This window comes from Syngnathus floridae, chromosome 16 (genome assembly GCF_059516105.1).
Source record: "Syngnathus floridae isolate MCC-2025c chromosome 16, RoL_Sflo_1.0, whole genome shotgun sequence".
Taxonomy (NCBI): domain Eukaryota; kingdom Metazoa; phylum Chordata; class Actinopteri; order Syngnathiformes; family Syngnathidae; genus Syngnathus; species Syngnathus floridae.
Window position 1 is genome coordinate 1,516,933 of NC_142428.1, and position 24,423 is coordinate 1,541,355.

The following is a 24,423-nucleotide window of genomic DNA, read 5'->3' on the forward strand; positions in this document are numbered from 1 at the left end:
CTTGCCAAGTTAAAACTCTTGTTAGGTCTTTTATGATTGTGAATCTTATATAAATAATCATCATAACCAATGCGACAGGGTGTTTAACAAACAGTTGGACTGCCTCCTTCATAATAGTTCTCCGAGCTCTGAGCCGACTGACAGGTATGAACAAGACCCGGTTGTGCTATTTATCCTTTGACTTGACTCCATGAATGCAAAGTCCATCCCACAGATTCATCCCATCCGGTATCCTGAAAGCTCCTGACTGATTCATTGCTTCTGTCAGCATCTGCGGGTCATCAAAATCAAGGCAAGACCGCCCCCTCACCCTCAAACAGAGAACAACCAAGTGGGAGCACTTTGTTTGTATGCCTTTGCATTGATTTGTTTGACAGATGAAGCAGCTGCACAATTTGCATCAGGGTGTCAGAGTTGCCTCCAAGAAAGACCGAGTCTTCTTCAAGTCATGACGTGTGTTTTTTCAACTGAAGACTCGCATTTATTCATAGCTGATTTGTTTTATGCATTTTAAAGAAATCCATCTTGAAGCATCTTTCAACTCATCGCTTTATGGCTTGCGGTTAAGTACCGCTCAGTCCAAAATATCAACCCTTCTCAATCTGGTAAAACCGTTGTAGGATTGGTCATGCAGGCGTCTGGTTAGCAAAAAAAAAAAAAACTGAAGCTTTCAGACTTAATGATATTTCAAATGACTCCCCTTTGACACGTGTCAAGCTGGCAGTCTGTATTATTTTGACAATTTCCACTAGGGTGTTAAATCATTTGTGGTGGATTTATATGATGTCTGGGTTTCCACTCGACTTGTCTGTGTCCTTACAACGCGCGACTCTAGCAGCAGTCAGGTGAAATATTAACTTTTGTTCTACAGACAAGATGCTTCCTTATTAGTAGAAACGGTTGAAACGGTTGTCTGTGTGTGTGTCCAGATGTCGCCCTAATGGAGAAGAGGTGTTTAGTCATCACCCCCAGCGACACATAAATCATGTCCGAGCAGATACTGGGCTTTTCTGGCCAATCAGAGGAGGAGCAGTGAGTAGGGATGCTCGAGCTTAGGAGGGCAATCCACTGGTCACGAGATGCAGCTTTACTAAAGAACAGGTACTAAGAATATACTTTTTGTTTTGGTTTTGACAATCATGGCAGCACTCTCCATGGGATATGTCCAAAGATGCTGCTGAGCTTTGCCGTCCGTCTACGTAAGGTCTTTAATGTTTTTAAGTCTCGATCCGATCACCAGCCTGCACGTCCATTGTGGCTTAGGGAAAATTTTTCAATGGCGAGGATTCAGCTGGTGCGTGTCAAAGTGAGCTGGACGGTACTTTTGGCTCTGGCCCACCTCACCTACTTGCTGTTTGGAGCCATCATTTTCCAGATTCTGGAACGAGAGGCCGAGAGCAACAATCGGAACCACTTCCAACTGGAGAAGTTGAATTTCTTGGCAAATTACACCTGCCTGGATGGACCGGCTTTGGAGAAGTTTGTTCAGGTTTGGCTTGTATTTTCTAACTGTCTTGATAATCTGCTGCGGAGCAAAAGTGTGATGAAAAACAGACAGCTTCATGGAGCTGTAAGCCTGTCAACAGCTTGTAGACACAAGTCTGTTTCAATCGTTGAGTAAATTTGTCATGGTAAAAGCAAAACATCAATATCATTAAAGGGTGAAGTACAGGCTAATAAAATACTTAGCGGTTGACTGGCCGACCCAATAAATCAACAATCGATCACTCCTGTCAGGGTTTTACTGTGTTTGTCTTGTACTTGTTCGTAGAACTAAATTGATTTTGGAAATCTGATTTATACCTTCCATTTATTTTTCAGCGCAAGGTGGTCTAATGCGATTTTGGTGTATTTGATCAAGGCGCAAGCACATCCATCTTTTAATATGATGCCATGAATATGAATCAATTCATTTAACTAATTATAGTCCTCCATCTTGACATGGAATTTATAAGGAAACTGCAATTTCTTCTTCTGATTAAAAAAAAAAAATGTGTGAATTGATTCACAGGTGATTTTAGAAGCCTGGGAGAGGGGCGTGAATCCCTCTGGCAATTCGACTAACCCCAGTAATTGGGATTTCAGCAGCGCCTTCTTTTTTGCCGGCACTGTGGTCACAACTATAGGTGAGAGATCCTCGCTGGAGAATCGTTTGAATTCCGACCTGTGCTGAATGACAATTCCTCCCTTGATTGACAGGTTATGGCAACCTTTCTCCCAGCACCGTGTCCGGTCAGGTGTTCTGTGTTTTTTATGCGCTGTGCGGCATCCCGCTCAACTTGGCCTTCCTCAAACAGCTGGGAAAGTGTCTCACCATTCATTTGGGGCATCTGGAGAAAGGCATGGTCTCTGTAGTTCCACACAAGGTAAGAAAAAAAAATCGGACATCCTTAAGTGTCATGTCTGATGGTGAAATGTTCAAGTATGGCTTTGCTGTGCACTTCTGTAGCAAACTGTTGAGGCATTGGCAGTGAGCTCCTTCTTCATCACTGGTAGTCTGCTGTTCCTGGTCATTCCTCCCCTGCTGTTCAGTTACGTGGAAGGCTGGACATTTGGTGAAGGCTTTTACTTTGCTTTCATTACCCTCAGCACCATTGGCTTTGGAGATTATGTTGTGGGTGAGTAGAAAGTGCAAAAGAAGCATTCAATGTTTGCATAAAACATGAGGATCTATGGGTAAGGTTTTACAAAACACACCGTTCTCATCCTTTATTGTTCAAATCTCACTGGACCTTCTCGTAAAATTTTAATCGAGTTTACTTGTTGCGCCCTCTGCGTTCTTGAAATCCAGTGTGAACTAAATCAGGACTGATTAGATTATAAATCACAGCAAAAAATAAAACGTGGTAATGTCGTCTCTACATATTTTGTAGTGTTGACAGTTGCCATGCCAATGACACACATAGACACTAGTGTTGTTATTAAAAGCCAGTGTGCCATCAAGATAAGCAAGCATAAAATGGTCAAACTCACAAACACATATTGTTTGTTGAGGGTTTCATTATTTGACTTGGAGTTAGCGAGTTCCAGGAACTCTTCAATGAAAGTATGTCTACTCGTACAGGGACCGATCCAGGCAAGGAGTACATCTCTCTGTACCGTAGCCTGGCGGGCATATGGATCATCTTTGCCTTGGCCTGGCTGGCTCTTATCCTCAGCATGGGATCAAGAATCATGGCACATGTGATCAGCTTGACTCATCCAAGCTTTAAGAAACAACAAGAGGAAGACAATGCGTCATCCAACAAACTGGAAGACGCCTCAAAGATCTGATAACATGTCAGATCGAGCTAGGTTGGAATATTCGTATGTAATGTCGTGGATTTGCGTTTTATTTTACCCCTAGAGGGTAATTCATTTTACATTCCATACTTTTGAAGTAGCATGCATTGCTGCTGTCACCACCGGAAATCATTCTCCACTTTAGACATGGATATTGTACATTTTTCTTTTTGCATCCACTTTTGCTTAGGCGAGCAAAATGCTACCGTTTCACAAGTCTACCTCAATAAGCCATCCGGAGTCATCACACACTACAAACATTTGAGTCTAAGGAGGTTTGGAATTGATATGTGAATTGTGTCATTATTCTGAAAGTGTTTACGTTCCATTCTTCCTGTATGTACTGTTTATTGTAGGAACTCAAAAGACTTGAAAAAATAAATTCTTACAACTTTGATCCATCCAACCACCCATCCAACCAAGCGAAAAAGATTTGAGTTGTGCAGGTTATATGTCGCATTAATGGTGCGGCTCAAATTCCGAATGATTGATCTCAATCTTCTTTTTTTATGGCTCAAAAGCCTGCCATTTGAACAGTGTCGACTTTGTATATCCACTGTGTATACGCATTAACATGAGTCAACATCTGTGTTTGTGTGCTGACGGAAAACTCCAGTGAATCGAGCGTGTTTGGGCTATCTAAAGCAAACACATTAATCAGGATGTGAGGTAGCCTGAGAGCACATTACATGCAGAAGTGGCCCCGGGAAAGAAGAGGAGAAAAGTGGCTTTGAGCTGTCTTATTTTAGAGTTTGGTTGTAAAATGGACGCTAGGCTCACTTTGTGGTCTGGAGTTGACTTTTGTCAGGTCTTCTTGCCTGCGTCTTGCTCCAAATTTGCATGACAGAACTCTGTTGTGATTGTAGCACGGGTGGAGTTTGATTTGCCTTTACATTTATGCAGGCAAGTCATGCCTTGTTGTCCACAGGCTATCTGGAGTTTCATGCCCAGGGAACCCAGATGGGAATAAAAGAAATGTTCAATTTGGCCCGAGTGCCTTCCATCCTTCTGTTGGGGGTGCTTTATGTCTTCTACGTGCTCATTGGAGGGGTGGTATTTTGGAAGTTGGAGGGCGATCTCGGGGAGAAGGACATCGGTCTCTTATTGGTAAACAAACAGAAGCTGCTGTTGACGTACCCATGTCTGGACCGAGGCGGTCTTGAGGAGGTGGTTCAGGTAAGGAACATGGCTAATGGGGCACGTGTGAACATTGCATCATAGTTCTGGGAATACCGTATATATGATATACAGTGGAGGAAATAGTTGGATGAGCGCACATAGAATCAACTAAAATAGACAAGTTGTTGAGAGTCATGTGAGAACTGCTGGAATCATTCCGAATAAGAAGACAAGGCAAGTAACGCCCGCAAATACTTGAAGGATCCTACTCAGACTAGTTTATCACCACGTGGCTTTAAATGGGGGACCATGACCACCTGATTTCCATCTGACCGTTTTGCTTTTTTTTTTATTTTTTTTTACTGTTTATACAATTTGCTTTCAGACTGCATGTCTCCTGTTAAAATACTTCAACAGATGTTCTCTTAGGCTGTAGCTATGCAAAACATTTTTTTTTTTTTGCTCTGATTCTACAGCTGCTTTATTTAATGCGCTCCAGTGAGCCTGTGAAAGAGTTTAATTTTAATGCGGCATCATATTCATTTGCAGTGGGTATGTCATTATCGCAATTTCTCAAGATTGCTGCTCAGTTATTATTTACAGCATGTGGCACTAAAAAGTGATAGGCCCGAAAGCTCTGACCGTGTCCTGTTCACAGTTGGGCCCTTGGGCCACATTTGAACCATCATTCACTTCCAAATGCGCACCACATCCGTGCGTTTTATTTACCGCACATCCTCGCCAAAGGAAATTTTGCTTTGGTGACGATGACAGCTAGAATAACTGCATGTCACGGTTTTACTCTCAATTTTCAGTTTTCCTTCACAGTAGTGGCCAAACTGAGACAAGTTGCCAAGTTAAAGACATCTTTCATAGTGACACTTTAATATTCACTTCCTATCATTTGCGGAATCCACATCTTATTTGGGGAAACTTGTCTAGCAATACCTATGTGGTTAAATTCACCCCCCAAAAATATATTTTCTTGAGACACTTAAAGACGCATCACTGTGGCTGCATTGTTCATGCGCAAGTAAAAAGTCGGCTGCTGTTGTCAGAAAACTAAATAGGCCTACAAAAGTCAAAGCCCCGGAACAAAATCTTTTGTGCTACACTAAGCTACTGTTTTCAAAAGAGCAGAGGAGGTTGTATTGCGTCATCGTTAAAGTTATAAATCAGAAGCTCGTCCTGATTATAATTCACATATTGACGATGAGTGTTATGTAAGTCACTGATTACTGAGTTCGGAGAAGTATCTTGACCCTACGTCAAGAACATGCTGTGTCTGCAGGCATTTTGTTTTTTCCGCTGTTGTTCTCAAACACCAGGTTATTCAAGACGCATCCAAAGTGGGCCTGAGTTTGAAAAGCAACAGCACCGCAGATGGATTTTGGAAATTCAAAAGCTCCGCTGTTTTTGCCGCCACTGTGGTCACAACAATAGGTGAGTTGCTTTGTAGGATTCAAAACATGGAAACTGTTTTCAAGTTTATTATTTGCAGGTTACGGAAACATGAGTCCCAGATCCACCAGTGGTCAGATCTTCTGTGTGTTCTTCGCCCTTTTTGGCATCCCCCTCAATGTGGTGGTGCTCAACAGGGTGGGCAAGCACATGCTCGTCCTTGAGCAAAAACATCTGCGACTTCCTTGAGGGCAAAACTGGCCGACGGGTAAGGAGCTCTTTCATGATCTATTTGTTGATGCCTCACCTTTTTTTTTTTTTACCTCTCAGAGGTGTTCGCGCTTCTTCGTCCACTCGGTGTCCTACCTGTCCGGAGCCGTCCTCTTCTTCGTTGTTCCCATGCTGGTATTCCAGCTTCATGAAGGTTGGACCTACTCACAGGCCATCTACTACTGCTTCATCACCCTGAGCACCATTGGATTTGGAGACTTTGTGGCTGGTACATCTCAGTCATTGCTCGTCAGGTTTTACTGCCGCCATCTTTATATTCAGATGTTTCTTTCTTTGCAGATAGTAACCCGGACAAAGTGTACCCTGAGTGGTACAACGTCCTCATGGCCTCCTGGATATTCTTCGGCCTGGCCTGGTTGGCGCTTGTCATTAACCACTGCATTGACATCCTGGAGAGGTTCAACAGGTATGTCAAACTGCGGTGGGGGGGTTGCAAGCAGGAGGAACGGGAGAACCACGACACACAGCCGGAAGGGGAAGATGAGGTCAAGCAGCCGCCTTCAACTCAGTAAAGTACCAAGCAAGTGGACTTACTTATTCATATGGACATGATGTAAGTGACCTAAGAATTGTGTTTATCTTCTCATTGACCCTCATACATCTTTTGGCTATGTCAGTGATCACTGTAGGCTATTGTTTGTATATTTTAAACTTGGAACCAATATTATCTTAGACGCTATCGTCCGACGGGCTGCAGTTGGCCCGCAGACCACAGTTTTGATACGAAAGTCCTAGAGGAAATTTAGTTGATTTGTATTATTTATGAAATGTGTTTGAAATACAAAAATATTTGAAATGAGGGCTTTAAAAAACATGTTTGACAATGTAATTGCTGCACTGTGAGGGGGAAAAAAAACACAATTTTATGAAAATATTTCACTAATTTAACCTTATCGTTTTGACATGTTGCATAAATTTCAACATCAGCGAGGCCCTGGATCCAGATCTTTTTCTGTGCTGTAATAAACTCTCCCTCCACTAAGTGGTGGTATTATACAAACAGCACCTAAGGGAACTGAAACCGGAGCATCAGCTTTCTTGTTATTGATTTTCCCTTTTGCAATTGTATTGCAAAAGCACTTTTCACTCGGCTGAGTTTAAATACATTAAAATCCACATTCAACACACCGCTTACTTTTCTGTATTGAAAGAGTAAGTGTACTTTTCCCACATGGGGGAAATAAAAGATGAGCTGTACTCTACTTACTGGATGCTCATAAAGGTCACAGTGGGCCTTTTAATGTACAAGCTCTCATCGTTTTGTTTATCTCATAGAAAGTCAGCAAGGAGGAGCAATGTTAAAGGCAGATGGCGGGCAGAAGGAGCGACAGAATGGAAAATGACAAGATGCCAAAGGCCACAAATATAGAGTCGTGCAAGAGGGAGAGAATAATGTGTGCAAAATTCCAAACAGTGGAGGAGGACAGAAAAGGCATAGTTCTGTGTCTCCCCTCCTTTGCTTGGTTATGGGAAGCTATGGGGAGTGAAAGTGACCGGGTTGCAACCATTGCACAAGGAAAAAAATTCCCAAACAAACATGCATGTTTTGCCATGGTTCAGTGAAGACTCATTATGCGTAATGGGAATGGTGCTTTTCATTTCCACATTTCAGTCACGAGTGATAGGCCCTGTCTACTGAGACCTAACTTTTAGTTTACAAAAAATAAAAATTTCATAAAAATGTTCATAACGTTACACAGAAAATAAGCGGTAGGTAGATTATTCGACTATATGGAATGTTAATGGCATAAATTCTGGAGTACCGAGGTGAAGTTGAGGTCTCACTGTTTATTGTTAGAATAATATTTCATGGCCAAAAGCACAGTGGCTGCAAGCTACTCATTAGCGAGAAGAAAAGCAAGGGCTGGCTGGAATATACTAAAAAGAGCCTCAAAAAATTCTGGCAGAAGCTGGACTGCTGATGCAAAGTTTCAACGATGCAAAAGTGATGGAAAGTTTGGGAAAAGATGAACATTTTCCTAAAGTGACTCATGACTAGATGTACGCTGCAATGCGTCCATCCATTGTGTACTATGAGTCTGTGGCAGCATCTCAACATTCACATGTTGTCCTTTTGAAGTTCCAAAAGTTTCATATAAAACCTGGTTTGCAACTATATTAACCAACGTGCTTTGGGGATTTTAAGTTTGTGGCATCATGTCCTCAGCATTCACGTGTCAGTCCTGAGGGGCAAGGTCATTTGAAGTCTTAAAAGCTTCCATTGAGGGCTTGTTTTTTGCTTTTATGTTTTTGTAAACGCTGAATGAAAATGTTTTGTGTAGAATAGAGGAGCACGCTGTACGGGAAAGTCCAATGTTTTCTACCCTTGAGGTAAGACAGCAACTTTCATGGTACTATTGATTTGATTCCACCTGTTCCCAAAAAAAATGATGAAGCGAGCCTTAAAAAAAACTGTTACTCCAGCCAAGGAATACGTATTGCTTAAATGTGTATTTTGAAGCGGTTAACGTGAGGTTAGGCTTTGGAGATAGGTCGCACTTTCACTTTTTCTTTTTCAGTCCTGCTTGTTAAAAACAAAAAAGGAATGAGTCTGATTCACTGATCAAAATTTTAATGCACTGCAGGTGACAGTTAGTAGGTTACCAGGCTGGTTATTCCTTCCTTGAGTTACAGTAAACACCTCCAGGGCAACAACAACTAAAAAACTTCCATGGAAGCCATTCAAGAGACAAACATAGCATTTTAGACGCATTTAGCTCAATTCTTGACGCTAGTTTCCCCCCCTCTTTCATATTTGCAGACTAATCTGTTTGCCCTAAACGTGTGCCTTTCCAGGCACAATCATTGGCCCTCTGTGAACCAATAAGACAGCAAAACATTTGTGTACATTATTTGCCACCTCACTCTCATTCCCTGCAATACTATGCACCAAATGAGTGTTACCTCCGCTGACTCTTGTCCAACCTGTTTTTTTACTTCCATCAGCTGATGAGTGCAATCAGGCCGCTGCTGAGCTGGCAGAGTGGCACGTGTGATACCACAAAGGCGTGCATCTACAGAGGAGCATGACGGCTGTAGGCTAGATTGAAGAAAAAGGCTTTTTATCAGCCAGAGAAGTGTGAAAAATCAAATCGGAGGTCCAACACGAACCTTTCTTGTTTCCTGTAAATGAAACGTGTGATGAACTAAACGCTCCTCAGCCAGCGTTTGACAAAGACCCTTAGCGTCTCCTGAATCTTAAGCCCCCAGGCAACGCCTACCTTTTTATGCTTTTAATTTTCTTTTCCTCATCTTAATGTGGTGTAGCATTTATAAATAACCATTTCTCCTTGAATTCTGCAAATACCGTGTAAGCAGGGCTGCTAAATTTCATTTCAAGGTCTTGTGCCCATTTGGTTTAGTCACGCAGTGAACTTCTGATCCATGTTTTCCCGTTTCCTGCAAGTAAGTTTAGATGTTCAAATGAGGCTTTTTTAAACACTGACAATAAAGCAACACGCACACGCGCTGAGTCACGTGTTGACCAGCGTGTTTGTCGTGAGGCTACCCATCTGTGTTTACGTTAACGTCAGCATGCGACTGTTATGTACAAAACATACCCAAACAGACGTTAAGTGCAAGAAAAGGACATTGGCCAAACAGTAGCTCAAAGGTCATAATGAAATAATTTGCGTCTCTGCAGATGCACAACACTCCCAGGTCACCTCTGACATAGCACACACATATCAAAACATGTGTGGTTGTGCACACGGAGAGGTCAAAGCCACGGCGTTAGGGACAAGTCACTGTACTTCTTACTACTGAACTGAATGATGGGTACAAATATGTGTCATACTTCCGTAAGTCGATTTAACAGGAATATGGGAAATGGCCACGACCTATTAACATCGCTTTACAGTATGTGCTCGTGACGCAACTCGTGTAAAAACGACACGGCGGTGCCTCAGAACAAATGCTTACACAATATTGCGGGATTGTGACATAACATAACATTAATTAGGTTGGTCGTAAATCAGCTTGTTGATATTCCTTATTTCATTTTTGGGGGAGTTTTGGATGTGCTGATAATTTCATTGAAAAGCAAATGTCATTGTCCTTGTTGTGCTTGAGATGCGGTACAACTTTGTTGTTCTATTTGTGCAAATATAATACGATCTAAAACTAGAATAATAATCCATAGCATGAGAAATGATTTCACAAGCAACAATGCGAACATTTTAAGACTTAATTGCCATAATTACAGCACCAAGCATTTCCTGTGTGCTAATTATTCGAAGACGCTTGTCTGGCTGAGGTGTCAAAATGACTTTGACCCTGTTCAGCATGTGTCACCGACGCACACATAGACAAACATGCGTTCACACTCACAATCACTCCTACGGACAATTTGGGGTGGTCAGTCAGCCTACTATGCATGTTTTTGGAATGTGGGAGGAAACGGGAGTACCCAAAAGCAACTCCAAGATCACTCCCATGGTCAAACGCTTTCTCCAAGACTGGTTGGACGTAGCAGATATTGTTTTCTCAAGTAGATAGTCCGTCCATCCATCCATCCATCCGTCCATCCATCCTCTCACCACACGCACACACATAGACACACAATGAGTGCATTCTAATGAACGTAGATGTAGGTCAACAATGTCTGTCGTGTTTTCGTAGCACACTGAAAGCTATTGTTTTAATCCAGCGTGGTGGTGCAGCTTCTGCTCTAGGGTGTCATGCAGTTTGTCATGCAGTGGTTTGTTTTGGCAATTTGGCCTTTCCATTTCGGGAGAGAAAAATGCTGCATCCCCACGTGCAAATTGCAATACTGTCTCTCAAGTTGCAGAACCTAAAGTGACCTTGACTTGTCTGGTTAGGCAACAACCATAAATTCCAAAATACGTATCTGTGGAAAGACTTTGTTTGCCCATCTGAAGATTATCTAGGCGCCGACAAGTATTTAGTGTCACTTCAGGGGCGTTTGGTGGGTAGACATGTAGACTGTGTGTTTAGTCTGTCCATATCTGTTTTTTATTGAGTGAAATGTGAGTATGTTTATAGGTCAGTCACTTGAGAGTATAATAGATGACTGATTGGTAAAAAGTCCAATTATGAAACACAGATGAAAAAACTATAGAGCTACAAATGATTTAAATTGTGGGGAAAAGGCTTCTGGCTTTAATTGCCCACATGATTTTGAACTGACATTCAGAATGATGTCATATAAGACGTCATACAAAAAAAAAAAAATCCTTTCCAAGACAGTACATGCAATTAAATGAAAATATATTTCTAAAGTAAAATGACTACATTTTACTGCATCTGAATGGGCAATGAATCTACGAGCTGCTACAACAAACATCGACTGAACAAAACCATATTGTCATTTTCAAAGTAAAACATGACCTTGAAGCAGTTTGTGTGACAAGCACAAGAATCATGCACTGCGGGTCGTAAAATTACCTCACATCATCGTGCAGGTTCTTATGTAATATTCACAAAAAGGTAATAGGCACAAGCAGAATTGGTTCGCATGACATCCTTTTAACCTGGAGCCCAATTGGTTTTTTTTGTTTTTTGGGGGGGTTTTTTGTAGGGCATACCTACTTACATTTAAAAAAAAAGAAGAAGAAAAAAAAAATGACCGTTACTTCACAAGCCCTGCAGGATGTGCTCCTCAGGCTGAAAGATCACATGCTCGTGTTATCCCAGGGTAAAGGGCAAAGCCATCAAATGAAACCAGTGACTGCTGTCAGATGAAAGATTCATGTTGCAAAATGGTGAAGATACTTGGAGATTTTAGGAAGTAAAAAAGTGGACTAAAAGTTGAGAAAAAAAAAAACTAAATTGCATCCATGTCTGAGTCATATGATGAAGTGTGTTCCGTCAACTTGCTTAGGTCTAAGTAGTCGAAATGAGTTATTTGGTCCATTGCCTGAAAAAAAAAATGAATGCAGGTTCTTTCTAATGCACATTGTAGGATAAGTTTTAACTTGGTTTTGTAGTAAATCTGTTGGAAATTCCTCCCAAAGTTAATGTTTTATTACAACCTTTAGCCTTGAACTGAAGAACTCAGTTTTGGTTTACTCATAAGTCACACAAACAAGATTCAGATTTATTGTTGTTGGGTTTTTTGCCTTGACCTCTGAGCAGTGACTTGAGTTTACAGTGAGCTCTTCACATCTCCAATGAAGTGAAAATGTTAGTAAGTTAAATTCAAGTGTCCGCCCCCGAAGACAGGAAGAGAACCTCCCACCCGCCAGCCCAGTCAGGGGACCCATCAGCCTGCTTAGCTTCTGGTGACATGAAAACATCACAACAAAAGCCATTTAACAGATTGCAGGTTTCCTTAGCGTAAAGGAAAAAAGAATACAATACAACAACAAAACAAAACAATAGATGTAGGAAGCGGTTCCTCTGTCTTATCACATGGTCCACACACCGAGGTTAAAAATAACTCAATCAATGGAATGACATTACTAAACAAAACAGGAAACACACACTCTTGACATTCAAAACATTTCAATAATGGGGAGGTACATATGCAAACTGAGAGGTAAAAAAACGCCACCCATCCATTATCTGTACCGGTACTGGTACAACTGGTTGCATGACGTCTCATTGTTTCCCCTCTTATTACAATAATTGCCGAATTTGACAGCACGTATACTGTTTAAAATGACAACTTTCAAGTCATATTTAACACTACAAAATGAATAAAAATACTCAGAAATTGCGTATTTATTTTGCAGATGAACATACTGTATATAAAGCAGTGTTTCATAATTATGATCTGATTTCTAGACTTTTCGTCACCAAGCGAAATAATGAATGGTGTGTTGTCCGATGTTGGTTGACTCTGGAAGTCCCCACCTCATTGATTACAAAAGGACTGAAATTGGCTACTTTGATAGTTGGCATGATTGCACTGCTCATGCTGACTGCCCCAGGGGCCCAAAACAAATGCATCAATCTTGAAAATCAGATGTCATTAAAAACCCCCAAATGGGAACAGACCTTACATTCTCAATTATTGTAAATTGACTTAGCTCTGTGTCACATGCAAGACAATCCTTGATCTTATGACGGCAGCATGCAAGAATACTTTTGCTATCGTTTTGGAACAGGAGGAGATGAATTGTTGACGTACCTCAACAACTTTGAATTTGATTCGGATCCGAGTTACTTGATTACGGTTTCCAACAATTCCCAATTCTGTTTGTTTTCGGAGGATGGGGGGCAAACCAATTTTTTTTGTTTGGTATTTTTGAGGCATCAGGTTGTTTCCAAATTGTCTCTCACAGGAGTGATAACTTCCCGTTTAGATTCTTAATTATTAAGAGAGAACAGTTTCTTGTCATACATGTTGGTTCACGTGTTTGTACACACCCGCTGTCGGAGGAAATCCATGAGAACAATTTTAATAAAACAATCCAGTCTAATGTGAATACAACTAAACTACAGTCTTGCACGGATCTATTTTTTGGGATACCGCTCCAACCCGACAGGAAAACCACAAATGCAACCCATAATTCCAATCTGTTATATCAGAAAGGAGCTTTATGCAGCAGAACTGAGGTGTAGTTTTCTCAAAGAATATCAGAAGTTTCTAAGTCAGTTGTCCTCTGAACGTAGAACATGTGTAGACGCAAATGAAAAGTGTTGGGGGGGGGGGGTTTGCCTCAGGAAAATCAAATAGCAGAGATCATGATGCAACGTCTGCCAGTCTTGCATGCCGGGAATCCCCAGAGAGACACAGTTTTACCACAGGCATATGTTGAAGGCTTATGGTTCTAACTTTGAGCTAAAGAGCGGTTTACATTTGACAGTTTCATTGGGAATTCGCTGAAACTGTCTCGGTGTTATGTGCTCTTTGTTATTTCCATGTCAAATATTCAAGAAGCTCTCCGGGTACCACCAAAGGTACAATCGTAAATAATGTAACCTTGAATGTGTGAAATATTTGTGCAAATCTTTGTTAATGAAGAAAAATGCAGTTTGTGATTTCCTGGATTGTGTACTGCAATGAACAGAGTTGAAACAAAGGAACATAGCTCGGGATGCCATTTAGAAGGATAGTCAACTCAAGTTACATGCAAAACTGTTGAACTTTTGCACATCACCCTCGATTACTGCAAAGTGTTTCCAACTCAGTTAGCCTTTTTTTTTATAGAGCACTTTAAAAAGAAGATGGAACCCATGTGCAACAGATACAATGAAAACAATAGAGGCCCCAAAACTGAACCTCGTGCAACACCATACCAGAATGGGGCAGAGTCTGACTCATAGCAAGTCCTGCTTGCCAAAAAAGATCTAAAGCACTTTATCAAGATTAGATGAGACGGGCGTGGGCACAGCAGGATTCCTCGTGGCTGTCCAACGTTTAACTGACGTGTAATCAATGTTTTCGTTCCTCTGGTGAGTCATTTATTATAACCACCAGACATAAACAGTCAGAGTCCACCGTATGATTGTTCATGCCCGAGCAATTATTGTTCTCCTTGCTGCCAAGCTGAAATAGTTCAAATATTGGAATGATTGATTTAATATTTTCAGAGCATGAAGTGGGCTCGTGTAGGGATGTGCACTATCATTTTGATTGATCACAGTTGTCGAATATTAAGCAACGTTATGGTTTTCTTTTTTTATATATACAGCAATTCATGCATTTTTTTTTCTTTTCGTATATAACTACATTTTAGTCACACCCACCCCCCTTTTATGCACAAGTATTTGCACTTTTACTTCAATAATTTGAGTACTTTAGTCCAAATTACGCATGACTTTCTGACGCATGACTTCCTTGCGCGTCTCCTCACTGTGAGGCGCGCACCTGTGCAGTGGTTAAAACCGGCAAAAAAGAGAGAGAGAGAGAGAGAGAAAAAAAGGGCAAAAGACGAAAGCAAAAGTCGACACCCCCCACCCCTCCTCGCGGACGCTCTCCAGCCTTCTCCCTCCTCTCTTTCTGGGCGGATCTTATGAGTCCTCCACTCCGACTTCACCGTACTTCTCCGACTGCACGTGGAAACAATAGCAGAGTGGCTGCACTTTATCTGCTGGCGACAATATTTGACCACCCATGTTTGCCTCTTCGGCTATGTGCGAGGACAAACGCTGTCAAGTGTGGCGCGCGTCGACTTTCCATAAAGCTTGCGTGGACCAAGAAAGCTCCAACATTCTCCGACAATGACTGCTTGAGCTGCACTCTTCCTAGCGCTGCTGTCAAGCTCCCCCTCCCTACTTTCATCCCCCACTTTGAGTCACTCCACACCAGTATGGTGGATAAGGGCCCATTGTTGACTTCTGCAATTATTTTCTACCTGTCCATTGGGGCAGCTATTTTTCAAGTTCTGGAAGAGCCCAATTGGAAGCTGGCTGCAAAGCACTACAGACGGCAGAAGGAAAATTTACTTAAGGACTTCCCTTGTCTGACGAAAGATGACTTGGAGAAAATACTGCAGGTATGAATAATAATTTAGCTGACCTTTTTTGTGACGCGTAAGACATGAATGGAGTTCACTAGTGTTGAGGAATTTAGTTAAGTCATGTCAGTTCATCTTGTGGATCAATGCTGTCATTGCTTTTGTGACTGCAAGGCTTAATTTTGCAGCCCGAGGGTTTGCATTCACACATACCAACATACTTTATGTATGTGTGTGTGTGTGTGTGTGTGTGTGTGTATAATAATGTGTGTGGAGAAAAACAAAGGAGCAACTGTTGATTAGTATTCCTGTTATCTGTGATCTTGTGTCCATGCCAACCTAATACTTATTTTATGTTTTATGTTGGGCACTTACAAACCTGATAGTCACTATGTGCACTTTGTACATTGTAAGCATACATATATGCACGGGTCAGCATTTTCGCGGGTGCATGAAGGAAGTTAACCTTGTGTCATTTCATCAACATGGTGTTCTATTGCAATGTCCAAAGTTGCCAATGTCAGAAGTGCTGGGCTATTAAACCAGTGACCTGTGGGTTCACCCTCTCCCTCCCTCCCGCCCTTCAATGAAAGCATTAGAAATGTAGCATTCCTCTTCCACAGGTGTTTTTCTCATAATACGGCTCACTCCCTTGATTTTTTTTTTTCCTCCCTTTCTCCAAGGTGTGGGTGCTTTTTCCTGAACCATGACAAATTGTTTTTCCTTTTCAGTTTTGTTCTGTTTTTAGTTTTTTTTACACTTGTTTCTTTGCAGTTTTGAGACAGACGGCAAGCATGTCTCAACATGTCCCCCATATGGGCCGACATCAGTATTTGGGAGATTTATTACCTTACCCATCCCCCCTTTTTTTTCTTTGCTTTTTGGGGTGCTGAAAAGGATACACCCATGAACCTCCCCCCATTCATTGGACTTGAGTAATCCCTGCAAAGGCCTGAAATGTATGGGAACATTAAGCACCTAAAGATTCTGGAAGTGTAATTTAAAGTTGCTGTGGGAAAAAAAGTAAGATCTTTTTTTGTGTGTTTCCAGTACAACTCCAGACATGAAATTTAGTTTCTTCCACTGGCACGCACTTGTTGCAAAGGCAGGTGGGATCTCATCAATACGACCACTTATTAAGAAAGTTAGCCCTCTTCCTTTTATTAACTCCAAGTTTACCATTAACGTCACGTCCCTTCGAATGGTTAGTTTTTATGGTCACATCAATGTAGACACTTAAGAAACTGTCATAAAAGTTCAGCAAAGTGAGGGTGGTGTTGGTTATCTTCCTTTTGCAAATAAATGATCATTATGCAAGCGTCCTGCTCCATGCGTGAATTGTGAGCAATCAGGTTCAGGGTGCAGTTTCAAGAACTTTGAATTCAAATATGATTTGCGTATATTTCCTTAGTTTTAATTATTCAGTGACTAAAATAGTTGGGGTTTTTTTGGGTTAAAGGAACTGCAAACCCCAAAAGCAGTGTCTTCTGAACAATGTCAAGAGATCTACAATAGGGCTAGTGTCCATTCACTTCATGCATGAATTCCACAACATAATGGCCCCATAGAGGAGATACTTGACCAACATAATGGGCAGTTCATATTGAAATGAAATGAAGAGTATTTGCCAAGAAAAGGGAACATGTTTATGATGCATGCAATGATTGAGACTCTCCCACCAAGCGTTCATGAATCACTCACGATGATGCAATCTTCACTTTTTAAACATTTGTCTTTTGGAACTCTTTTTAACGTGACTTTAAAAGTGCTTGTAGAGTCCAATGGCACATGCCTGGCTGGTCACGTTTGAGATCTGAAAAGTGTGCTCATCAATGCTACGGTCTCATCTTTGTCCAACATGGCCCGTGGTAAGATTAATTTGACAGTGAATGAAATAGCGTACTGTTTTCTGCACGAAATTGAACTGTGTCATGTGCCTACAGTGCCGTTTAAGCTACATATGTGGCTTGAAATAGCAAAGTGTGACTTTCGATCACATTCTTTATTTTTTCACACATTAGTAGTTTCTGACTGAATCTTTGATCCTTGACCTTGATTTTCTGTCATGTGTCTCTCTTTTGGAAACAAACATTTTATTCAGTTCATTTCCATCTGTCAACGGGTTCCATTTGGTCAAATAGTGACGCTATGATCCGGACCCTAGTTCACACCAAATAAGCCACACCACTCTAAAAATACTGTGAAGTCTCATGTGTCACTTCATCAACTGCTGCATGACAAATGACGGCAAAAAGGCCTTCGAACGTTGGCCCTGAAAAATGGCTTTTTGAGATTACAAATGGTGTGCAGTGAATAAGTCAGATGAAAGTTTATTTTGTCACGCAGCATAAGCATAATCTGCATTTTCAAATATTTGATGTAAATATTAATAGTAAACTGTACAAGTATTATTACAAATGCAGGTTCTACCTAAGTTGGAATGCATTATAGTCTATTAAAGGACCCCCTGTCATTTTTTTACTTGGTGTCCACAACAAGTAAGAACAGCGACTGTTAGTTTGACAAGTCTTGTGGTCTCGTGAAATTTTACAAGGAACTTTAAAGCAGCCACTTGCAAATGTGTTTATGGTATATGTGCGGGTTTGTTCTTACTTTCTAATGTCGAAAAAAGCAAAATGGGAAATAATATTCCTATGTCTGTTCAGCAGCAAATGTTTGATTAAGACATTTTCAAAACATTTCATATTTTTATTTTTAATCAGAATCAGAATCAGAAAACCTTTATTGTCATTCTACATAGTACAATGAAATTGGAGACCTCCATCCAGTGCATGAGGTAGATACGAGTAACATAGTCAAGTAATCGGCTAATAGAAAAGTAGATGAATAATCGGAAACAGTAGTGCGGACAAAGGCCCAATTTTCAATAGCACAGATACTTGAGCACGGCTTGTCCTTTTTGGTGTTTGCAAACTCCAAAGTTGAAATCAATCCAGAATGATATGAGCGAGCATGAGTTTGTGACTTCATTCATCTTGCCTACAGGCAGCTGTTGCTCCTTGGCTGCGTCACGCTCCTACCCAGAAGTGGAAAAATATCTTCGGAATGGAGTGCTTGCCAGCTGCTAGATAACAAATGGTCTTGCGGTTTTCACAGTTCTTTGCTTATCACAATGGCAGCATCAGCTAGCTCAGCCTGAAATTTGGTGATGGTTTCACTTCTTTAGTAGTATCAAGGAATCCTTTCTTTGTGATTTGAGCCAGGGCACAATAAACCTCATTTTCAAAGTGAAATACTCATTGTTGGATACTACTATAACAATACCTCAAGGCACACTTTTTCTATTTTGTTTATCAATGTAGAGCTTTGTTTTTATGTCACCCGCCCTTGTGACACGGGTGGGTTACCAGAAATAAGAGCAAAAATTCCCTTCATTAATTATTAGAAATTTGTATCTCTGTGTACGTTTACACACAATTTAAACAATATGTAAATACCTACCTTTACCTTTTGATTAATAACTAATGAATTTCAACTATTCGAGCCAAGAAAATTGTGCCAAGGGAGGCAAGGTTGTCTATTATCGGGTACCCTTTTTTGTTTTTGATTAAGACGATCAAGGTCGCTGAACTTATACAATATTATGAATTTTGAGAACATGTTGACCTCTGTCTTCCATATTACAAAGGTGGTGCTACTTTGCCCCCATTGTATTCCTGCGAATCAGCTCTTTCTTAAAACTCAGCACTTTTTTTTATCTGGCAGATGAAACGAATACATGCATTCAATGCCCTTCCCACTGAAAGAAGGTGAAACTATGCTTAGTTGGCAAATATTCAATTGTGTTGTGTCAGAAAAAAAATAAATCACAGCGCAAGGTCGGGTTGCTCCACCATGACTTGTTCATGGCTCGGAGCCGTTGCATATGCTGTGTTGAGCAGATCTTACTAAACACGTTCTGGGTTCGAGGATGGTCAAAGTTACGTAACCGTTTTTTGTGCACTTTCTGCACAACTTTAGATTTTAAAGCTGATAAGGTGCACAGTGCACTCTCCTTTGTACGCAGTGGAAAGATTATTTGAAGCCATCAAAACAGTCTATCTTACCTCTAGTGACTCAAACCTCAGCTACAGGATGTATGCGGTGAAGAAGAAAATATAAGCTTTCAGCCTCACACACAAAATACAAGTCCAACAAAATTGATTATTGTCATTTTTTGTAAAGCCACTTTCCATGATTCGTGCAGACAAAGTGTATTTATCTCACATCCTTTTTGTCATGTTTGTCTCCAGATCGTTTCCGATGCTGCCGGCCAAGGAGTCACTATAACTGGCAACAAGACGTTCAACAACTGGAACTGGCCAAATGCTGTCATTTTTGCTGCCACAGTCATAACTACTATAGGTAACTACTTTTACTTCTCAATCGTTGGAACAAAATGTTCTCCAAGTTCTGTTCAGCGGTTTGAGGAATTTCCTAAAACTCTTTTTTTTTTTTTTTTTGAAGGCTATGGAAACATTGCTCCCAAAACAGTAGTGGGCCGTATGTTTTGCATCTTCTACGGGCTCTTTGGTGTGCCTTTGTGTCTTACGTGGATCAGCGAGCTTGGGAAGTTCTTTGGTGGACGAGCCAAGCACATTGGTCATTTTCTCACCAAGAAAGGATTTTCACTGGTAACTTGATATTTGCTCTATTATGATGATATCAATGCAAAAGATCTCCATTTGAACAGATGTTTTGTTGTTTCTATTTCAGCGAAAGTCTCAATTTACCTGCACGGCTATTTTTCTTCTCTGGGGGTTGCTGATTCACTTAGTCCTTCCACCTTTTGTGTTCATGTCCCAGGAGGGTTGGACCTACGTTGAAGGCTTGTACTTCTCGTTTGTCACCTTAACTACGATCGGATTTGGTGACTTGGTAGCAGGTATGTTTGTGAGAAAATGCTGTATTTGTTATTAATCGGGGAAGTGATACAATATATTGCTGCTAATGGTTTGAGTCCATTATCAGGATGATTTAATATTTTGAATAGATAATTAACAAGGTTTTCAAAGTCGGGACTCTTGATTATGCTTATTCGTTCTGCTTTGTGACTTTTGTTTGATAACTTTGTTCTCACCATTTCAAGTGGAAAGATGTAATTGGTCTGTAATTATCCATTCATCATAATCGTCCTTTATTCAAACAAACAGACATTCCTGACAAGTCAGTTTAAACATTTCAAAACATTCAATCACACTGAGACTTTGGGCTTTTATTACATTAGTTTTATTACTTTTTTTTTCTTACAATACCTTGACGCGGTTTAAACCTTATTTTTTTGAATGTCCTTTCAGGTGTGGACCCTACCAAAAACTATCCCACTTTATACCGCTACTTTGTGGAGGTTTGGATTTATCTGGGCTTGGCTTGGCTCTCTTTATTCTTCAACTGGAAAGTGCGAATGGTGATCGAGGCTCACAAAGCGCTAAAGAAACGCCGCAAGTTACGCAAACTATCCCTGGACGAGCTACGGCACTATAAAGAATCTCACAAAGCCGCGCCTCGTCTGCCGCCCACCCCCAATGACGTTAACATCTTCAGATTTCTGTCCAAAAAGCAGGAAGGCTACAACGACCTGATCAAGCAGATTGGCACTAAAAATGAAAAGCAACTCGACTCCAACGCGGGGAACGCCATCAACAAGGCAAAAGCCAAAGCCAAAGATATGGCTCGCTCCAAGAGCTGCAATGATAGCACCACCTTTAATGGCCACACCATTCTCTGCTTAGACCGTTCGCCACGACAGAAAAGAAGATATAGCTTCAGTGATCGTGTCACAGTTGCCTTTTCCAAGTCCAAAAACTACCTCCTGGGCTCTGATAATGGTTTGCTGCTAACAGAAGAACATGGCGATAGGGATGTTGAACTCGACCAGGATCAAGTCTTTGAAAACCAGCTTGACAAAGATGTGGATCAGGATGGTGGAGGTGGAGGACATTGTGGGAGAACGACTCGAAGGACATGGGCTTCTAAAGAATACCAATCTCTGACGTTCCAAAATGCAAACATTACTTTCATTGATGAGGAAAACTTTCTTGGCAATAATCTAGAGGATGAGGAGGAAGAAGAGGAGGAGGAGGATGATTCCAAAGCAAAACTTTCTATAACAACATGCGATGAAAACATTGAAACCGTTTCCAAGGAGGAGCAAAGTTCCGAGTCGGACGGCTCGGTTTTTGCCGGTGATGTTTTCGAACACGGCCGCTCTTACGAGACTCTTGTTGAGGAATATGCAAAAGAAGACAATACAGAACCTTAGTTGTGAACGCTGATGCCGTTGAAACTTTTCTAATGTGAACTCAAAAAATCCCATTGCACTGTTGGCTTTGGAAAATGATCACTTTCCAAACCAAATGAATGTTCTTTTCCTTCATTTGAATGTTCTTTTTTTTTTTATAATGAATTCAAATCCCTATCATTTGGGACAGAAACAGCCTAAATGAATATTGACTTGAGACTTCATCACCTCTTGTGGAGATTTAGCAAAAGATTCATCAGGTATTGTATTTCCAAATCAACTGTTTTTCCTTAAGTGCATTTCTTCTACATCGAATAAATTATCGATATGTTTCAACATATTAAGAAGTCGCATACGCCATATTGGTGTTTAAAATATATTTGAAATGCTGGGCATGGTAGTCGTCTGGAGCTACGCGAGTGTTTGCGTCACTCGCACCATTCCATCAAAATGATCACAGGCCAAAGTCCATTGCAGTGCAGATGTTTTTTTGTTTTTTTTTCCTTGACCTGAGCCAAACGCTTTCTCTTTTTTTGTTGTTTCTTTTTCCAAAATCCTTGATGAGTAGCTGTCTGAGATTGTATTTTGTTTTGACTGCATGGAAAAGACTTTGCGAAGGGTCCATCAATAAACGATAGGGAGGTACTGTAAACCCAAATGTAAAGCTGTAAAGTAAAAAAAACAAAAAAAAAACTTGAGCAGGTAAATATTGCCGGTGTATGTAAATGATGTATGAAGTGGCCCTTTGACATGGCAATGTGACGGAAAAGTAGGAGTGAAAGTATTCTCCGCAGCACGGCTTCATTGTGTTTGTCAAGTCAATATTGTCTGAAAGCCCATCGGCAGCCACAAACACCTCAGCTGAGGACATGGCCTTGCTACTTGTTTGCTTTTGGGGGCTCGCACTGACACAGTAGTAGCGCAAATGACGGACAGCTAGGTTAACGCTCCGCAGATCCATACTCTCATGACGTACGTGTGCGTGTGTCAAAAAAAGTCTTTTTTTTTTTCACTTCCTGCTATTTGCACATGCATTTCAGCACAAGAACGTTAGGGTTACTTCTTATGGGAAGATGCCAACAATTGCAGTGTCAAACAAGGCTATTGTGAATTTGGAAATCCGAGTAATTTTAAGATTGTAAATCTTTGGGAATCCATTGTTTTTGTGCGCATGGAACACCTCCTGCCTTTTAGACTGCCTTAAATAAATCCACTGCAAAGCAGGGGAAATGAAGTATAATGCTGAAATCTGTGTATATTTCACACTGGGTCTTTTTAGACATTTCTTTAGGCCCCCCACCGTTTTGGGTATTTGGTCACATTTTGTGTACATTTCTGCCATTGTCATTTTTATAGCGGATACATTGGTGCGCCATTGTTATGCAGTCCTGGTACTTGTCAAACTTGTCCGAAGATAATTTACTTGCAAGTGGTTAAACCTATTGACCTGCATTTGTGTCTTAATGTCGCTCCATTGTGTAAAAACTCCAATGTTTGTGTAAATTGACTTTTTTTATGACGTTTTAAATTATTGTTTGTAGGCTGTTTGAATTAAAAAACAACTGTATATTTCAAATAAAAATAAACTTTCACTGAAAAATGGCTGTGTCTTCTTCTTTGTTTGGCCAATTTGGAAAACAGATTGGTGGATTTTTTTGTGTATGCTGAGATAACATGCTGAGTATTAAATCAAATTTTAGTCAGTAGCCTATTTGTTCCAGAAATTGTTGACATATTTTTAGACTTTTCCATCTAATTTATTTTACACCTTGTGATGTAGCTTTATTCAGATTTTTGTCTGATCATTTTGAGCAATTTGAAACAATTAATAAAAATCTTTGTGACCTCAGTTGACTAAAAAAAATGCTGGAAAATGGACCCTTGGTGTGATAAGCTATTGAAATTCTGCACAGATATGTTGAATAGTGTCACACAGGCCAGAAATCACAGGTAAAGATAACACATCAGTGTATCGTAAAATACGAAAGCAAAAACACATTTATTTTGTTCAATATGAGGTACCGTGACTGCAGTTCTGCTTTACCGTTGAGAGGTTTGTGTTTTTCCCAAAACATACATATCAGGTTAAACTGCAGATGTGGGCTGGAGTCGGCTCCAGTTCACCTGTGACCTCACTCAGAATAACTGCTGTCAAAAATATAGATGGATGGGTCTCATTTAAAGCTCAGTATAGCTCCTCACAAAGAAGCCAACAACACTTCAAGAGTTTTGGAATTCTGAACCTATTATAGCGCCCTCAGAGGAATACTTTCTGCATATGCATTACACAAGGAGTCCTGAAACCAGACTCGGGTTTTCACACTACGGTATTTTCTCCAAAGTTTGTGTTTCACAGGAGTAGAGTGTACCTGTGAAGAGATTACTCCTGCAAAGTCCTTTCCGATGGTTACATAACACGTCAGTGCAGTTTCCGGATATTGCAATATATAAAATGCTTTGTCTAGGCAGAGTTCCACACATAACAGGTAACACATTTGTTTGGTGCTTGAGATTCTGAGAAGCGTTATATGTCATTTCATGCAAAACTGGTCAAGAGCAAATTTTAATCAGAGATGGCTTCATGTGTCCCTAAATGTATTTTTGACTGTTTAAAAAAATATATATACTTTTTTCTAGCACGTAAGATATTTCTGCTTCAGAAAAATTCCCACCTGCTTCTGACCCTAACCCTTGATTCATAAATAGTACTAAATACTTATTTTA

The 24,423-nt window shown here is 40.6% G+C and overlaps 3 protein-coding genes across 8 annotated transcripts; all 3 read left to right on the forward strand.

Annotated features, from left to right (window-relative positions):
- The first annotated feature begins 81 nt into the window (after positions 1-81).
- LOC148384858 (potassium channel, subfamily K, member 16-like) lies at positions 82-3,679 on the forward strand. Of its 5 annotated transcripts, none has more exons than XM_088401070.1 (8): positions 82-144; positions 215-292; positions 930-1,101; positions 1,241-1,489; positions 2,012-2,126; positions 2,200-2,366; positions 2,450-2,618; positions 3,065-3,679. In XM_088401070.1, exons 4-8 carry the CDS (start codon positions 1,277-1,279, stop codon positions 3,271-3,273), a joined length of 873 nt encoding a protein of 290 aa, XP_088257196.1. In that variant the 5' UTR covers positions 82-144; positions 215-292; positions 930-1,101; positions 1,241-1,276; the 3' UTR covers positions 3,274-3,679. The 5 variants fall into 5 exon arrangements, with proteins under 5 accessions (XP_088257196.1, XP_088257193.1, XP_088257192.1 ...); XM_088401067.1 differs by having other exon boundaries at positions 1,264-1,489; XM_088401066.1 differs by having other exon boundaries at positions 930-1,489.
- Positions 3,680-3,822: 143 nt separating this feature from the next.
- LOC148384859 (potassium channel subfamily K member 17-like) lies at positions 3,823-7,220 on the forward strand. Of its 2 annotated transcripts, XR_015863502.1 has the most exons (5): positions 3,823-4,458; positions 5,730-5,844; positions 5,903-6,070; positions 6,133-6,301; positions 6,373-7,220. XR_015863502.1 is itself a non-coding variant. In XM_088401072.1 (4 exons), exons 2-4 carry the CDS (start codon positions 5,981-5,983, stop codon positions 6,603-6,605), a joined length of 492 nt encoding a protein of 163 aa, XP_088257198.1. In that variant the 5' UTR covers positions 3,823-5,844; positions 5,903-5,980; the 3' UTR covers positions 6,606-7,220. The 2 variants fall into 2 exon arrangements, 1 of the variants encoding a protein (XP_088257198.1); XM_088401072.1 differs by having other exon boundaries at positions 3,823-5,844.
- Positions 7,221-14,884: 7,664 nt separating this feature from the next.
- Positions 14,885-23,301, forward strand: kcnk5a (potassium channel, subfamily K, member 5a). The gene is made up of 5 exons (XM_088401338.1): positions 14,885-15,497; positions 19,712-19,823; positions 19,926-20,092; positions 20,175-20,343; positions 20,756-23,301. Exons 1-5 carry the CDS (start codon positions 15,015-15,017, stop codon positions 21,718-21,720), a joined length of 1,896 nt encoding a protein of 631 aa, XP_088257464.1. The 5' UTR covers positions 14,885-15,014; the 3' UTR covers positions 21,721-23,301.
- The last annotated feature ends 1,122 nt before the right edge of the window (positions 23,302-24,423 follow it).

Coding starts and splice junctions, on each gene's coding strand:
- LOC148384858 (XM_088401066.1), top strand. CDS start 1,172: ATGCTGCTGAGCTTTGCCGTCCGTCTACGTAAGGTCTTTAATGTTTTT. Junction 2,367..2,449: donor TCTCTGTAGTTCCACACAAG/GTAAGAAAAAAA, acceptor GCACTTCTGTAG/CAAACTGTTGAGGCATTGGC. Junction 2,619..3,064: donor CTTTGGAGATTATGTTGTGG/GTGAGTAGAAAG, acceptor CTACTCGTACAG/GGACCGATCCAGGCAAGGAG.
- LOC148384859 (XM_088401072.1), top strand. CDS start 5,981: ATGTGGTGGTGCTCAACAGGGTGGGCAAGCACATGCTCGTCCTTGAGC. Junction 6,071..6,132: donor AGGGCAAAACTGGCCGACGG/GTAAGGAGCTCT, acceptor TTTACCTCTCAG/AGGTGTTCGCGCTTCTTCGT. Junction 6,302..6,372: donor ATTTGGAGACTTTGTGGCTG/GTACATCTCAGT, acceptor CTTTCTTTGCAG/ATAGTAACCCGGACAAAGTG.
- kcnk5a (XM_088401338.1), top strand. CDS start 15,015: ATGAGTCCTCCACTCCGACTTCACCGTACTTCTCCGACTGCACGTGGA. Junction 20,093..20,174: donor CCAAGAAAGGATTTTCACTG/GTAACTTGATAT, acceptor TTTCTATTTCAG/CGAAAGTCTCAATTTACCTG. Junction 20,344..20,755: donor ATTTGGTGACTTGGTAGCAG/GTATGTTTGTGA, acceptor ATGTCCTTTCAG/GTGTGGACCCTACCAAAAAC.